A 16,784-nucleotide genomic window follows, 5' to 3' on the forward strand; every position below is an offset into this window, starting at 1 on the left:
TGGGTTATTCTCTTGTTTCATCTATTTGATTCATTGAATGACCAGTACCTAATTCTAATTGTGTTTGTTATGAAATCAAATCTCTCAGGCAAAAGTCATCCATTTTTAAAAAGAAGAAAACCCACAAATTAAACAATTCCAGTTCCCTCAAACCACAGATTCCTTTAACTTGCTCCATTTCCACTAATTGCTTTCATTAATTATTTTCCTTTCAAATTTTTGGCCACAGGCCATTTTAAGCCATTGCTCTAGCCAGATGTAAATTGATATCTTCTTACCAACTGCTTAGAAATGCATTCAATTTATAATATCCATCTTGGGGGAGATTTTGAATGACAGATCTTGTGGCTAAGCAATCTGGTCTAATTTGTGTGAAATGGGCACACCTGTTTCCAAAGGATGGAGATTATAATTTTAATCTATTCACTGCTTTTGCCTTTTTAAAAGTATTTTATCACACTGAACATGCACCAGATGTGGTATAATTTTAAATTACAACAATAAAAGCAACAATAATAGAATAGGCCAGCAGCAGTTAACACTGAAAGGGTGGCAACCTGCCTGAGCTGATAACACTAATGGATTATTCCATTTTATGAAATTGGGTCCATTTTTTGGAGGACACTTTTGAAATTGGAGCAGCAGATCACATGACATGTTCTTTGGATTTAGTTTGGTAAAGTTTGTAACTTTATTGCAAAGACTTATGGATAAATGAAAAATCATCCATTTGTATTGATGCTATTCAGATAGCTGTTTATATGCCAGCCCAATGAAACCTTTGTTTCTCTGGATTTAAATGTTCTTACTTCTTCCAAACTGATGTATAGTTTAAAGATCACTTGGAGAATGTCAGAGAATACTTCAGATATCATCCTGAGATCACTGACTGGCATAGAATCCAAATACATGGAGACATATGAATTATAATAATTTATATGTAATAAATATGTAATACTACATAATTATTAAGACAAATAATTTTTAATTTTTTTGTGCACATCTTTTCATAAGGAGGAGATGGTTCCTAGGCATCATCAACAGAAATTTGATGATCTTAGTGTGGCTATGGTGCAGGCAGAGAAAATATCGATATATTTTTTCATGTTGTCTGTACTGTTGGCAACAGTACATGACACAAGATACAGGTATATCAACACTTTGGCAAATGTCCAACATTATTAAAGCTTCACAAATTCTTGAATGAAATTACTTGTATTGATCAGAACAACTGAGATTGATCCACAAATTGTTAATATAATCATTACAGTGAAAATACTGTTCCTAAAGCAAGCTGTGTGGATCTCTTTAATGTCTTAAAATGGAAAACCCTTTCTGTCAAAATTTATATTGCAAATTGTTAGCCAACACCACTCTTTATCTAGCACTTTCAGAACTAAGAATCTTATGTAAGAATCTACTTTTTAATTCAAAGATTTTCAACATAGCACTGACTGGATCATGACAACCACAACGTCATTAGCTGATACTTAAGAACTTCTAAAATTAAATAATATAATCAATGCAATTAAGAACAGTAGTGGTGTAGGGAATCTCCCTGATATTAGCTCTTTCATACTATGATCACTGATCAGCAACTGTGTCTTCTATTGTACCATTGATCTTTGCACAAAGTTGCTGATGTTTCTACTGACTACTGTTATTTCTAGGCAACTGACTACCCAAGCATGCACAAGACCAAGCCTTAAGAACACATGCATACAAAGCTAGTACTAAGAAGATAACATTGGACAGCAAATGCCACCTTTGCAAAGAAGTTGAAGAAATAGTGGATCATCTAATTAGCTGCTACAAAAATGATTGCACAAATTGACTACAGACCATAGCATGACAAAGTAGCAACAATAGTGCATTGGAATATCTGCAAAAAATACCATTTGTCTGCAAGCAAGAACTGGCGGGACCACACCATAGACAAAGTAATATAAAATGAAGAAACTAAAATTCAAACAGAAAAGTGCCTACTACGTAACATCCCTTGCTTAATAACTGTTGATAAGAAAGACAAAAAGTCTGGATAGTGGATATTTCAGTTAGATAGCAGAATAGAAGACTGGAGAAAATAAAATACAAAGGACCTGCAAATGGAAATAGAATGATTGTGGCAAAAGAAAGGAGAGATGAGTACCATTAGTAATAGGTTTCTTGGGTACAATCCCAAAATATGTAGAGCACTACTTAAATACCATTAATATTGACAAATTCAGCACCAGTCAGTTGCAAAAGACAGATTTACTTCTAACAGCTTACATCTTACAACAATACCTTTAACACTATCAACATCAACATCTGCCTATCCAGGTTTTTGGGAAGGACTTGAATGCAAATTCAATCTAAACATCAGGCTAATTGAGAAACCAACCTTACTAAAAGGCCAAAATTTCCTAAGATAATTGTTCCCACAAACAATTTCAAAGAGATATGAGATTCTGGCCATTTAATATTATTAAAATATTTTTTAATTTTTTTGGTGTCTACAGTATGTGAACTTATACAATGGTGCATGAAAGGGTTCTTTATTTTTGACCAACTGTTTCAATTAAAAAAAAATAAAATCAAGGAGTTACAAGACTACCAGATTTAATTTCATACAATTTTTGCTTCACAGTAAGAGACAAAATTTAACAAGCAGTGTATTAAAGTAGAATGTGGATTATATCCAAGTACTCTCTGCAAGGAATCTATTTTCCAAGAGTTCAAATTTGGAATCACAGAATTTATAGGAATAAGTCTATTGGTTAAAGAGAATAAACACAAATGATTAATATATTGGCCCAATTCTCAGGCATTAGCTGTTTTGAACAGGACATGATCTCTCATATCAACTGGGAGGAACAGAGCATTAATCTGAGATAACAATAAAGGAGAATATTTGTAGATCAGGGTTGAAATGAGTGTTAATCTACCTTTTATTTCTGAAAGAAAGGTATGATATAAATGAATACATGTTCTCGAGATAGCCAAAACCCAATTAATCTCATATTATTTGTTTTTCATCAAGTTTCAAAGTATTTCAGTTTTGAAATAACTTCCTGCCACAAATAACTTAAAAGCAATTTGGGGCAGTGACTCATCTAATTATTAATTGACCCAAATTTGATGTCTTAAGATAAATCAGAAAAGGACAAGGAATATTTCCTTGTATTCCCCCCCCCAAATGAAACTGTTACAGAACATGCTAGCAGAATTTCTGATGGCTTCTGTCCAAAATTTCAATCTATTTCTAATTGCTAAAGGTCCTTAAAGCCATAGAATTAACCACAGAATTGTAAAAACAATCTGCTAGGGGAAATTATCACTGCTATGAGTTGGCAGGAGCAGGTTTCTAGAATGATATGAAATTTAAATTTCATAAGTGTCACACCTAGAACCAATACACGAACCGATACGTTGGCACCTTCATTTGTGCTTCTGAATAAGAGCAAGCTGATAGTTTAGAAATGTTTCATTTGAAACAATTTTCTTTCTTACTTGATTTTGTGATTATTATGAAATTTTCCATTATGCATTTGTTGTTCTGAACTGCTTACTGTAATAAAAGATTTTCAGATACAAAAGCTATGTTTTTCAGATTCAGCAGAAACCCTTCTGATAATGGAAAACCTCAGAAGGCAAACATTTTAGCCAAAAAACTCTTCTTGTGAGGAGCAGTAAGTTACTATTGTCTTGGAGACCTGAGGTGGCATAAGGTCCCACTCCTTTAAGGGAGATCTTATCAAATTTATTCCTCAGAATGTAAAGCGCTTCTTTCCTGAGGCTGAACCAGCAGATGAGTCACCATCTAATAGATCTGTGAAAATCCCTCAAAAGGCATACTTTGAAACATGAAGGAGTATTTATACACTGACTTTCTTGGAATCATTAAAGTAACTGCATCTATTTCAATGCTCACATAGCTGCTTTTTAAATTACTTCTAGTTGTTTCTGTATCTGTGTCCTTTTACCATCTTTATGGTTTCCCACCCCCACCCCCCCTTCAGTTTCTGTTGTGTTTCTTTGTTAAATTTTGGACAGGCTTGAGAAATCAGTCTTTAAAAGTTCATTTCAAGAACTGGAAAATAACTAAATTTGTTATTCAGCTTTCCCTTTATTGACCTCACCTAACCACACTGCGTATTTTCCTTTTTAAAGCCATTATTATTATTCTTAGGTTTTGCTTGAACTACCCTTCCCCAATTTCAGTTGTGCATTCTATAACTATTAATCAATTACCATGAACTACAAACTTCTAGAGCAAGGGTGTCAAACTCAATTTCATTGAGGGCCGCATCAGCATTGCGGTTGCCCTCAGGGGGCCGGGTGGGTATGGCCAGGGTGGGCGTGGCCTACTGGGTGGGCATGGCTAGAGTGTGTATGGCCTACTGGGTGGGCGTGGCCAGCTCTACATCGTTGGCATCAAGGGTGCCTATGGGGGCCTGGGCAGGAGTGGGAGAGATCTGAGGGTCTCTGGCATGAGGAGGGTCTCTGGGCCAGGGCCAAGGCAGTGGGGGCCGTTCCCTCACTGTTTCCAGGATGGCTTCGCGGGCCACATGAAACCACTTTGTTGGCCGGATCCGGCCCCCAGGCCTTGTGTTTGACATGTCTGTTCTAGAGAAATCTAGATGAGGAAGAGTTGGCTTGGACTTTGTTTTTCTTGATCAGGCAACATTTCATTTAAGATCACACCATATACAAAATTGGAAAGTTTTGCAAATCTTTTGCCTAAACTGCACAACATAAGAAATTTTCCTGAGTCTCTTAGATTGTAATAAAGTACAGTATATGGCCAATTTTTATTCTGCTGGATAGTATGTTGCTATTTATTAATTAAATTAAATATTACCCTACTCCTAAAATTAGAACCTTTTCCATTAAACTTCATATACAGTATGAAATGGAAAGTAAGCCCTAACTTTTGCAGCTTCCTTTCACTGAATTAGGAAAAACATTGGAAAGAAAAATAGGGTCTTTGAAGTTGCCTACCAACAAGTATCATTTGAACAGGATATTGAATAAGTACACACTTATCTGTTCACAGTTCCTTCTGCCACAGAGAGATAAACTTTATTTTCATCCCTCCCTTTTTTTGGTCCCTTTGATTCAGTTTTTGTCAAAATTCTGTGAAGCTACAGTGATGCCTCAACCTATTCATTTTGCTTCTTCTTCTTCTTCTTCTCCTTCTTCTCCAGTGAACTTTGTAGAGTTGCAGGCTTGATGACCACTGCAAAACCATGACTCAATCAATCAAAATTGCAAAAATGCATAGAAATGAAGAGAAAGAGAGAGAAACACACAGAGACAGAAATACAGAGAGAAATGCTTTTGCTTAGTTTTTCCTTTGTGGTTTGCTGCTCAATTAGATTATTCAGTCTTTCATCTGTTTCAAAATGAATGCACTGGCCTATTCAGGAGCACCCACAGATGTGATTTTAAAAACGTTAAAATAGTGATAGCGATAGTATGACTGAGGTTCTGCCATTTTTTATGCCCCCAATTGAAATAAAAATGGGCGGAGCTTTAATCCTACTATTGTTGCCACTATCTTGACTATAGCTTTGAACTTGCTCCCTGTACATGGAAGTCTTAAACCTCTCTCTCTCTCTCTCTCTCTCTCTCTCTCTCTGTGTGTGTGTGTGTGTATGCTGTATGTTTTTCTTTTTTTGTTTACATTTAATAATTTCTGAAACCACACTGAATGAGCATTCATATTTTGCTGTATCATAGTAGTGAAGTAGAATAACATATGAAGAAAATTGATGCTATCAGTCATGATGTCAGAATTACCCATAATACTTACCACTATATTATATGACGATGAACAGGAACTTTACAGAGCTTATTTCCATTTAGTTGAAGAATGCCAGTGTTGCTTAAAAACTTCCACATTAACCAGCATGGCCAATGGTGAAAGATGATAGTGGTTCCAGCCAAATGTTTTGAAGATCATACATTAGCCAATGCTGACTTAAATGCACATGCTTTTAATCTGTGAATGATGACACACTCAAAGCTAAAATAATGAAGTTGTAGTCTCAAAAGAGCTGGACGGCACCATGTTGAGCAATATTGATCTAGTTAATCCTAAACTTGAAGAAACTTTCTCCTTTCTTGAAGGATATACATAGACAATATAATAAAATTACTTGCCTGGAGGCTCTCTCACAGAAGTGAACAAGAAGTCTCCTCATATAAGATTTTTTGATCAGGAAAGGGTAAAATTCATTTACAGAGACAAAAATAATGAAATGAGCTTTAACATTTTCACAATAAAGCCAGTACTGTTTATTTCTAAATTTTTATTATTCAATTTTTAATTCCATTTTTAATATGCAGTGAACATACCTAATACTCCTACCTCCTATTTTCCCAATAACAACCCTGTGAGGTGAATTAGGCTGAGAAAGAGTGACTGACTGAATGTCACAAAGTCATCTTTTATGCGTAAACCGGGATTAGAACTCAAAGTTCTGGTTTCTATACCATCTTAGTCACTATTCTAAACTGGCTCTCTATAATAATACTTATAATAATAATACCTATAAATTCTTTTTAAATAAAATTTATAAATACATTCTTGATCACTTTGCTCCAATTAGGTGCCTTCCAGGTGTTCTGGACTACGACTCCCTGGATTTTTAGCAGCCACAAGTCAATGCTCTCGATGAACTGTGACTACATAGTAATGATGTGCCAAACCCTTGCTCCAGGGATGGTCTAGAAGTTTCTGAAAACTAATCTGAACCAGAAGTGGTTTGTGGTATTCTGAGAGTGGCTCTGCCTTGAAAACAATAGCCACTTATGGGTTTTTTTGGACATGGTATTTTGGCTATTCAGTTCCCCAAATGGTGGGTTTTGTACATTCTAAATACATAGTAAACCAGTTTAAACAGAATAAAGAATGAATACAGGAAAATGCATAATCGTATTTTTTACTGAATGAAATAACAAGTAAAATCATGTGTTATAGTCGGTTGTTTTTTTAAAAAACAAGAACCGTAGATGTATTGATATGAAATGTAAACGATTGTTATAAAGATGCTATCTGAGAAAGTGACTGAGCAACTTGAAACCTGAAGCTGCAGATAATACCCTACCATGAACCAAATGCTATTACTATGTGTGTAAAAATACAAATGGTGAATTTTGTCCATGCAAAATTTGAAAAATCTAAATATTTTTTAAGAGGGTACATTTCTATTTTCCGTCTGGAGAATTATTTCATTGTGACATTGTAAAAAATATTTTTCCCCACTGAGAGTAGGAAATGTTTTATTTTGTTGTTAAAGAAAATGTGGCTCTAAAATGCAGTCAGTTAGCACACTGCAATTAAATGAACCACTTTCTCTTATGCAACATAAACATTTATTTTAATACCAAGGACTATTTTACAACTCAGTGGAAATATGCAGCAACGCAATTTATTTCCATCGTCAGGATGACAAAAAAAGCACTCTCAACAGCCACAAGAGCCTGCCTTGTGTTAGTGATAAAAATATATATATATATTTTTATGCAGCTACTATGTGCATTAAACAATATCTCTACATGAATCTGTAAGGACTGAAATATGTTTCATGTTTTTCTAGGGAAGAAGGGCACTGATGCAAAAATTCTGCTTCTAGACTACTGTGAAGACATGACTTAGCTGTGGGTATAATGTGGTTGGGTTGGGGTTTTTTTTTGGTTTCCTGTGTTCCAACGCTGTTCTTTTTTCAATATTAATCAAATATCTACCTCTTCTATTTTAGACCACCTTTCTGGGGTATAAACAATGCCCCCAAAACTGGAAGTCCAATCCTCTGTGCCAGATTCATCTGCAAGAGGATTTCCAAAACTTAGGGCAATTGCAATTATGTGATTGAAACCCCACTTCCTTTTACAAGCACTGTGCCTGTGGTGTAGCCACCATCTGGATTTTTTTTAACCTCCTTCCCTGAATGCCCTGTGTATAATTATTCAGCAATAAGTCCCAATGAGCTGGGATTTATTTCTAACTAAGTCATGAACACCCATGCACCCCAATTTCCCTCCTATGAATATTGAAACTGAGTATTAGTCCAATTTCACTATATATTCCACTTGGACAGCCTAATTTCACCACAGTACAAACATTCTTGCTTCTTCTTTTTTGTTTTTCTAAAGCCTCCAAATCTCTATAGTGCTTTGTCAACTATAGAATATAGTTGTGATTAGCCAATTGCAGTTTAAAGATGTAGGTCTTCAGAATACAAGAAGCACTTTTTCTCTTTCTGATTATATTTTATAGCTATGTATTAGAAAATCAAAGTGATTGTACTCATGGAAATACAGAAAGTGAGTAACCTATGTTATTTGTATCAGGTTTATCTCACCAGAAGATTAATCAATTATGGGGTTGCCTTGAGACATGGGAAAAAACCCTTGTAAGTTAAAAACAAAACTACTTTACTTCATCAAATACTGTAGAGAAGCACTCTTCTGAACTAAAGCTGTTGGTACATTTTCTGGATTATTCTATGTCTTTTCTTGAAACCAAAAACGTGGCAAATGTGTTCTTTATTCTCAGACTGTATGTGTTTCAGAGGCATGTTTCTGAAATATTGTATGCCAGATGGCTCTGAAACAAAACACTCTGTAAAGGGTCATCATTTAGTCCCATACCCAACCCCCTTGTGGTTTCTCCAGAAATCCAAGCTATTTTCCTCAGGTTGTAGCAGCTTCAAGTTCCTTTTTTAAAATGTGAGGCAGAATAAAATTCTCACACCAGTAGGCCAGTACTGGTGATTTGTCACAGAATAATTCTAGCATTGCTCTGATACAATGAAGCCTTCCTTCTCACCAACTGGTTCCACTTCAGCATATGAGGGGTGTCCGGATCCTCTCCGAAATTTCATTGCAGGCCATCTGCTTGGGCGACGCTAGAATAGAAGACATGGCACTAAGAATTCACATTACTGGAAATGTTCTGAATAATTACCACACTTATTCCTCTATGGGTAGTCCTCAACTTGCAGCAAAAATTGAGACCAGCATTTTGTTGCTAAGCAAGGCAGTTGTTAAATGACAAATGCCTGATTTTAATGATTTTTTTTTTTGCCATGGTTAAGTTTATCATTGAAATTCTTAAATGAATCATGCGATCGTTAAATGAATCTGGCTTCCCGCTGATTTTGCTTGCCAGAACCTCCTGGAAAAGTCACAGATGGTGATCACATGGCTCCAGGATGCCGAAACTGTCATAATTATATGTTGCTTGCCAACTGCACAAATATGAGTGCAGGGATGCTGCAACAGTTGTAAATGTGAGGCCTGAGAAGTGTACATTATTTTTTCGCTGTTATAACTTTGAAAGTGTTGCTAAATGAATGGTTGTAAGTTGAGTATACGTGTGTTGTATATATTAAAGAAAAAAGGAAATATCTACAGAAATATTTCAACCAAATCACTTTTAAAGACAATAAAGGGAAGCCTAGATATAATTTAATCAATAAGAAGACATTAGGGTATAAGTAGTTTTATATAAAAGTGGAAAGAAGTGTGAAGACTTTTTTTAGGGAGGGAAATTCTTTCCATTTTTCAAATACACCAACAAACTTTAAGGTAAAGGTAAAGGTTCCCCCCGCACATGCATGCTAGTCGTTTCCGACTCTAGGGGCCGGTGCTCATCTCCATTTCAAAGCTGAAGAGCCAGCGCTTGTCCGAGGACGTCTCCGTGGTCATGTGGCCGGCATGACTAGATGCCAAAGGCGCACGGAACGCTGTTACCTTCCCACTGCAGTGGTCCCTATTTTTCTACTTGCATTTTTACATGCTTTCGAACTGCTAGGTTGGCAGAAGCTGGGACAAGTAACAGGCGCTCACTCTGCTACGCGGCACTCGGGATTCGACCCGCCAAACTGCCGACCTTCTGATTGACAAGCTCAGCGTCCTAACCCACTGAGCCATCGCGTCCCTTTATCCTTTACCCTTTATCCAAACTTTATCCTTTAAAAAAAGGCTGAATTGGGCAATTTTAAAAATATCTTCCTTATGTTGATGGAACCAAGTAATTATCAATTTATCAAACACTCTTTTCATCTGGCGGTTATCCGCATTGTATTTCCTACCTCTATCCAAGTGGCCCAAGGTGAAAATATTATTCATAAAGGTACTATATTCCTTGCTTTTTCAGTAAAATGCATTTAGAACATTTGTCCCTCATAGACACTCCCAGTTATTCTAAAGAGCAGTGTTATAACTCCTAGACATCCTTCTGAATTGGAATTAGGAGAAGCCAGCTGAACATATCACAAGACTGGAAAAGTTTCATTTCAGAGTTATATGCATTATTTCTATATGAACGCAGTATGGTATAAATATGATAACTAAATAAACGTACTAAATTTACATTTGTCATTAATATCATCACCACACAAAAAATTCATGACAAACTATTTCCAAGACAAATCAAAGACTGGGGTGGGGGATGGTGGTGGAGAAGATTGTTTTCAGCAATCATGCACAGAAGCCAATCAATTTTCTGGGGGGGGGGGAAAGGCACAATGAAGTGCTCCATGCTTTATCAGATGAAGATACACTCCCTGTTACTTATCACATCATTTAACTAAATGCCCTCAACTTGTAAATTTAGCACAAATAATAACAACATGCCAGGCAAAAACAAAGGCTAATATTAGTTGGTGTCTGAAAATACTGCACTGCACTGAAAATACTGCACCATGCTGCAGGCTGTAGACCAATTGTGGAAAACACAGTTTACCTCAATGAAGAATAGACTTGCTGCAGAGGTGGGATGGTGATACATATAAACAATAACAAGGATTGCTGCAGCTACTATCAGAACCAGAACGAAAATCCCAACAATTAAGCCAGTGTGCAGAGTGGCACTTTTCTTCTCTTCTGTGCTGTCATCTGTAGAGGCTGTGAAGAAAATAAGGATTAAGCTTGGCACAAATTCATTTCAGCTCTTTTACTTTCCTCACATACAATAATCTGTTGCATTGACAAAATGAGGCACACCATTTTTTGTGTGCTAAATACTCATTATAATATCTCTGCACAGACAATTTCCAGATGTCTTATTATTTCTAGATTAATAAACAATATTAATGTCTACTTCTATTCATGCCACTTAGATACTCTCCAAATTAAATCATGCTGTATCTCTATCTTTTGTTTCCTAATAACATATTAAAAATACCTGCAGGCATGCATTACTATTTTGAAAACTAAATGTCATCATCAAATCTCATGGCTTCTGAAAAGAATCAATAAAATCTGAGATGTACAAATTACCATTTCTCAACTTCTATCTTATCGTGGAGCATATGGGTATTAAATGATCTTTCAATATTTTGGTCTGAAAAGAATCCAGCCAGCATATAAAAATATTGCTAAAAACCACAATTCTGCTAAGTTTTATGGTATTATGTTCCATGTTGTATATTAATAAAAAGAAATACAAGGAAGTTTTGTCCTGCAGCAAACCTATCTTTCTCCAGAAGATCTGATCAGGTATCTAAGATTGATAGTTCTAGTAGAAGTGCTTGCTGTTTTGTTGTATTCAATGAATAGTGCTGTGATTTGAATATGAACATTTATATCAACATTTGTTTGTCTAGGTGAAGATAGAATATATATTCTAAAAATAAATCAGCAAAGAGGTTTGCTTCATGGATACAATGAGCAACGCAAATTATGATAGCTGACTACACTAAGCATTCTCTCAGAATATCTTTCATAGTATTGTAGCATAGGTAAGTGGATAAATTACTAGAGCAATTTGGTTTTATGGAATGGCATTTAGATGATCTGTTCATGGAATCTGAATGCAAAAAAATAGCAGCTCTTACCTCCATTATCTTTTAGGTGTAGAGCTATCTTGGTATCATCTAGAAGAAGAAATTCAAAGCTATTAGAGTAGAATTTTATCTAAACATCTAATGCTATGTTTATATAGCATTTTACATTTATTTAGCAGTTATAGAAGTTTATATTGGAAGTAATTGATCCACAATCATAAGGGGTTATATGTTTAAAATGATTTTAAACAAATGTGATATTCTTGAATAAGAGTTGGAAGAGTAGTCCTATGGATCAGTGAGGAATTTAAAAAAGGTTTCTATAGCAGTTCGTGTTAGCACTAAAAATCTGACTTTATAACCATTGACTATTATACAAAACTTTTAATTACAGCTGATCTTATGCCCTTTCAAAGTCATTGGTAAGATTTATCTCTAAAATTGCTATATCAAAGGTTTCTGAATTATAGCAATAAAGAGCAATATTACAAAATAGGTTTAGGAATATATAATGAACTAAGATGATGTGATGAATATTTTCCTTTTCTCCTTTTTGATTGGGAAAAGGGCAAAATAGAAAGTCAGAATAAAAATGTCTGAACGCTGGAGAAGAAATTTATCCTAAGTATCTAAAATATTGCTGATTCTTCAGTTAGAAGAATTTACTTGGTCTGATTCTGAGCTGGTCACAAATAAGCACATTGGGAAGCTGTTTTAGAGGGTTGTTTACTCAACTACATAACATGAGGTATAGCAATCAAAGGTAGATTATAAGGTTTAGGAAGCTAAGAGTATAAGTATTTAAATAATGATGGACTTTGATCATAAAAGTAATGGCCTTTGAGTTGAGAAATTTTAGATGTGTACATTTTAGCTGTTCCTGTCCAGTGAAATCTAAAGAGGAAGATCATCCGTGGTATTGGGGACCATGAAGATTTTAAAAATGCAAATCTTCTTCTAGATGTGGATTTTTATGAGCAGTTTTTGTTGGGGTGTAGTACTGTAGTAAAAAAACAAAAACAAAACTTATCTTCAGGGGATTCCATTTTAAACTGTTTGCTGGTGCCAGAAAAGCACACTTATTTGGAAGATTGGCTGACAGAACAGAGGGGGTTGAAGCTGGTATGTAACTTTGCTAAGAGATGTGTGTGTGGTCATAGGGGTTTTAAATTCCCAATACTTTTACATGTGAAGAGGAAGAACGTCCTGTATTGCTAAGGCTATTTGGTGGCACATCATGAAATAGCAGTCAGCATTGAATGGTAGAACATCATCAAAGCCCTGATGACTTAGTTGGTTATAATGCAACATTGCAGGCTAACTCTGCCCACAGCCAGGAATTTGATCCTGATGAGCTCAAGATTGACTAAGCCTTCTGTATACAAGCCTAAGTGCTATTGTTATAACACTGAAAACAGTAAACACTCACTTAACCTCAAATGTACCTTCCTTTCTCTCCTTGAGGAAGCAGTAGGTTTTCTTGAAGACAAGCAAAGAACGACTGGCCTGCAAAGTAAATTCAGTCTGCCTAACCTCAGTGAGAGTCATTGCTTCAAGGTGCTGTGTATGTTTGAATCACCTATGATGTGGCTTTGGATGGTATAAGCCTGTCTGCATATAGATGGAGTGGTAATACAGACAACAGCAGCCAGCAAAAATACTTTGCTGCCTAAGACTAAATTCATTGTGGTTAATACTATTCAAGACACTAGCCCATGAGGCAGAAAATCCTACAAATATCTTTCCCTTTTCATAGAGGGAAAATTAGAATAGAAATGAACCAAGCAATTATTTATTATAATTCCCTGCACAGTAGGGCCCAGCTAAGCCAAGCAAGGATTTTGAGAGATAGGGTCCATGCCAGTGTTGAATTGTATCCCCCAACACTTTTCTAAGCAATTATTCTGGGTAGCAAAGCTGATTAGATATTTAATATCATGCCATAATCTTGGATTCCTTGTACTTTCTGGAATGGCTGGAATCATATTGTAGGGAAGAAGAAAACAGTACTATCAGAACAGCAAAAAGGGAAATAACAAAAAGACTTTTTTCTTAAACTCTGGGTAATATTTTGTACTCCTGGAACCATTCCTTTTGCTCCAAAAAATTCTGGAATAAAAATCTGGAACAGTTTCATGCAGGATATGTGCAGTGGAAAAAAATGGCAGAAATTAATTCACATATGAGTTTAGAACATGCATTCATGTTCCACAGGAGCAGTATTTATCTAATGTACATTTTATTATTAGATTTCAATTTTATGAGTTTTGTCTGATTTTCAGAAGTCAGGATCATTTAATTCTAAAACATAGGCAACCATTTTAAGTCATTTCCTCACACTGTGATACTTTAAACTCTTTCAGCTTTCTGTTATTATTCTGGCCGCTAAGAACTAGTGCGATAGAAATAAAGCTCAAAAGCTTCTGTTGACAGTGTTTAAACCTTTCTTTTAGGTTCTTGCACTCAAAAATAGTCCTTTGCATTAAGAGACTTCTATTTTTATTATCTTTGCAGGATTGACAAGCTTAAGGTTTGTATGTAGCTGAAATAATGTTGAAATGTTTTACAATAACCAACTACATCATAACTATACAATCTCTTGCAACAGACAAGCAAAACAGAAATTTTATTTTATTAGACTAGCACTGACAATTCAAAATTAAAAATATTTGATACAGATAGTCCTCAATTTATTGAGCCCAAAATTTCCATTACTAATAAGACAATTGTTATGTCATTTTGCCCCATTTTATAACTTTTCTTGCACAGTTGTTAAGTGAATCACAGCAATTGTTTATTGAGATTCTCAGTCATCCAGGTCATAGTTGTCCCAAAGATGCTTTTTCACAAGGCAACTGGACTTTCTTGTTTTTCTTTGAAGACATCTTACTTCTTATCCAAGAAGCTTCTTCAGTTCTGACTGGATGGTGGGGAATGGAAAGATTTATACTCTTACAGAAAGCTGTTCATTTGCATTCTTTTAGTGAGTTGTTAAAGCTACCTGGATGCTAATCTGTGTCTTCATGGTCACCTGAGGTGTGCAAATGTGTGTGGAGCCTTCTTGGAACTGTTGAAAGGACCGTGTTGTAGACTGGAGCTAGATGATGTCGGGTCCCTCTCCCTCTGTTGAGAGAGGGTTGTTCAGTTTTGACATAGATGGCCTCTTTGACCCCTCTTTCAAACCAGCGGTCCTCTCTGTCCAAAATGTGGACTTTGCTGTCTTCGGAAGAGTGACCTTTGTCTTTTAAATGCAGATGGACTGCTGACTCTTGACCTGATGTGTTTGTTCTCCTATGTTTTAACATATGTTTATGAAGTTGTTTCGTTTCCCCAGTGTACTGATCTGCACATGGCTTGCTGCATTGTATTGCATATACAATGTTCCTCAGTTTGGGTCTGGGTGTTTTATCCTTGGGGTGGACAAGCTTCTGCCTTAGTGTATTCTTAGGTTTGAAGTGTGTATGTATGTTGTGTTGACTAAAGATCCTCCTGAGCTTTTCTGATATTCTGGCAACCTATGGAATGACTATGTTGCTTCGTTTATTGTTTTCTTCGTCTGTTATGGAGGATCTCCCGCTAGGTCTTTTTAAGATTTGATGAAGGCCCACTTGGGATAGCCACACATTCTGAGGGCTTCCTTGATGTGTTTTATTTCTTTTTCTTTTCCTTCTTTGCTGGTGGGCAGAATTTGATGTATCTGTCCAGTGCATTGATATGTTTGGTGAATGCTTGCAATTCCTGTGTTTTGATCTTGATCCAAGTATTGTCCACATACCTATACCAGTGAGTCGGTGGGAAGATAAGCCTCCAGGTAGCTTTAAGGGCTTGCTAAAAGAATGCAAATGAACAGCTTTCTGCAGGAGTATAAATCTTTCCATTCCCCACCATCCAGTCAGAACTGAAGAAGCTTCTTGGATGAGAAGCAAAACATCTTCAAAGAAAGTCCAGTTGCCTCGTGAAAAAGCATCTTTGGAATCACTGCAGTTGTTAAATTAGTATTACAGTGAAATGAATCTGGCTCCCCCATAGACTTTGCTTGTCAGAAGATTGCAAAAGTGACCACATGACTCCAGGACACTGTAACCATCATAAACACATGCCAGTTGCCAAGTGTCCAAATTTTGATCATGTGACTGCAAAGCTTGTAAGTGTGAAAAATGGTCATGTCACTTTTTTGAGTGCTATTACAACTTCAAACAGTCAGTAAACAAATGACTGTAAGTCAAGGATTACCTGTATTCTCTTCTCACAAAGATGGAGTTAGAGAGGAAAAAAACCCTAGTACCTGACTAGATAGTTAATACAATGAGTTAATTACCACCTCATGAATATACCATTGATTTTTGAATTGAACCCAAGAAGTTACATTTAAATTAAGGTAAAGGTAAAGTAAAGGTTCCCCCGCACATGCGTGCTAGTCGTTTCTGACTCTAGGGGCCGGTGCTCATCTCCGTTTCAAAGCCGAAGAGCCAGCGCTTGTCCGAGGACGTCTCCGTGGTCATGTGGCCGGCATGACTGGATGCCAAAGGCGCATGGAACGCTGTTACCTTCCCACCGGAGTGGTCCCTATTTTTCTACTTGCATTTTTTTACGTGCCTTCAAACTGCTAGGTGGGCAGAAGCTGGGACGAGTAACAGGCGCTCACTCTGTTACGCGGTACTCGGGATTCGACCCACCAAACTGTCGACCTTCTGATCGACAAGCTCAGCGTCCTAAGCCACTGAGCCACCGCGTCCCTATACATTTAAATTAGTACAGGTTAAATAAATAAGCTCTATTTTATTTTTTAAAAAAACAATAAACAAGATTGTACACAACAGTTTGCACATCATGGAAATTGAAATGGCAGATCTGCTGCCATTGTGCATTTTTTCCAAGTATAAATTGATGTTATTCATTTTCTACAGCAGTTTATGTTTTCATCACCGCATCCCTCTATGCTTTCATGTATATTTCCCTATTCACAAATATTTATATACAATTTCTGTTGTATCCTTCTTATGT

General features: G+C 36.2%; 1 protein-coding gene across 1 annotated transcript in view; it reads right to left on the reverse strand.

Annotated features, from left to right (window-relative positions):
• Positions 1–8,780: 8,780 nt before the first annotated feature.
• The window catches only part of PLXDC2 (plexin domain containing 2), a gene marked incomplete at both ends in the record, with an annotated part of 289,409 nt that continues 281,405 nt past the window's right edge, over positions 8,781–16,784 (reverse strand). The window contains 3 exons of the mRNA XM_083377986.1: positions 8,781–8,897; positions 10,739–10,899; positions 11,832–11,870. Coding sequence (XP_083234112.1) covers positions 8,781–8,897; positions 10,739–10,899; positions 11,832–11,870 — 317 coding nt within the window. The remainder of the gene's footprint in view (positions 8,898–10,738; positions 10,900–11,831; positions 11,871–16,784) is intronic.

Source organism: Vipera ursinii (assembly GCF_947247035.1).
Source record: "Vipera ursinii genome assembly, chromosome: Z".
In the NCBI taxonomy this organism is placed as follows: Eukaryota; Metazoa; Chordata; class Lepidosauria; order Squamata; family Viperidae; genus Vipera; species Vipera ursinii.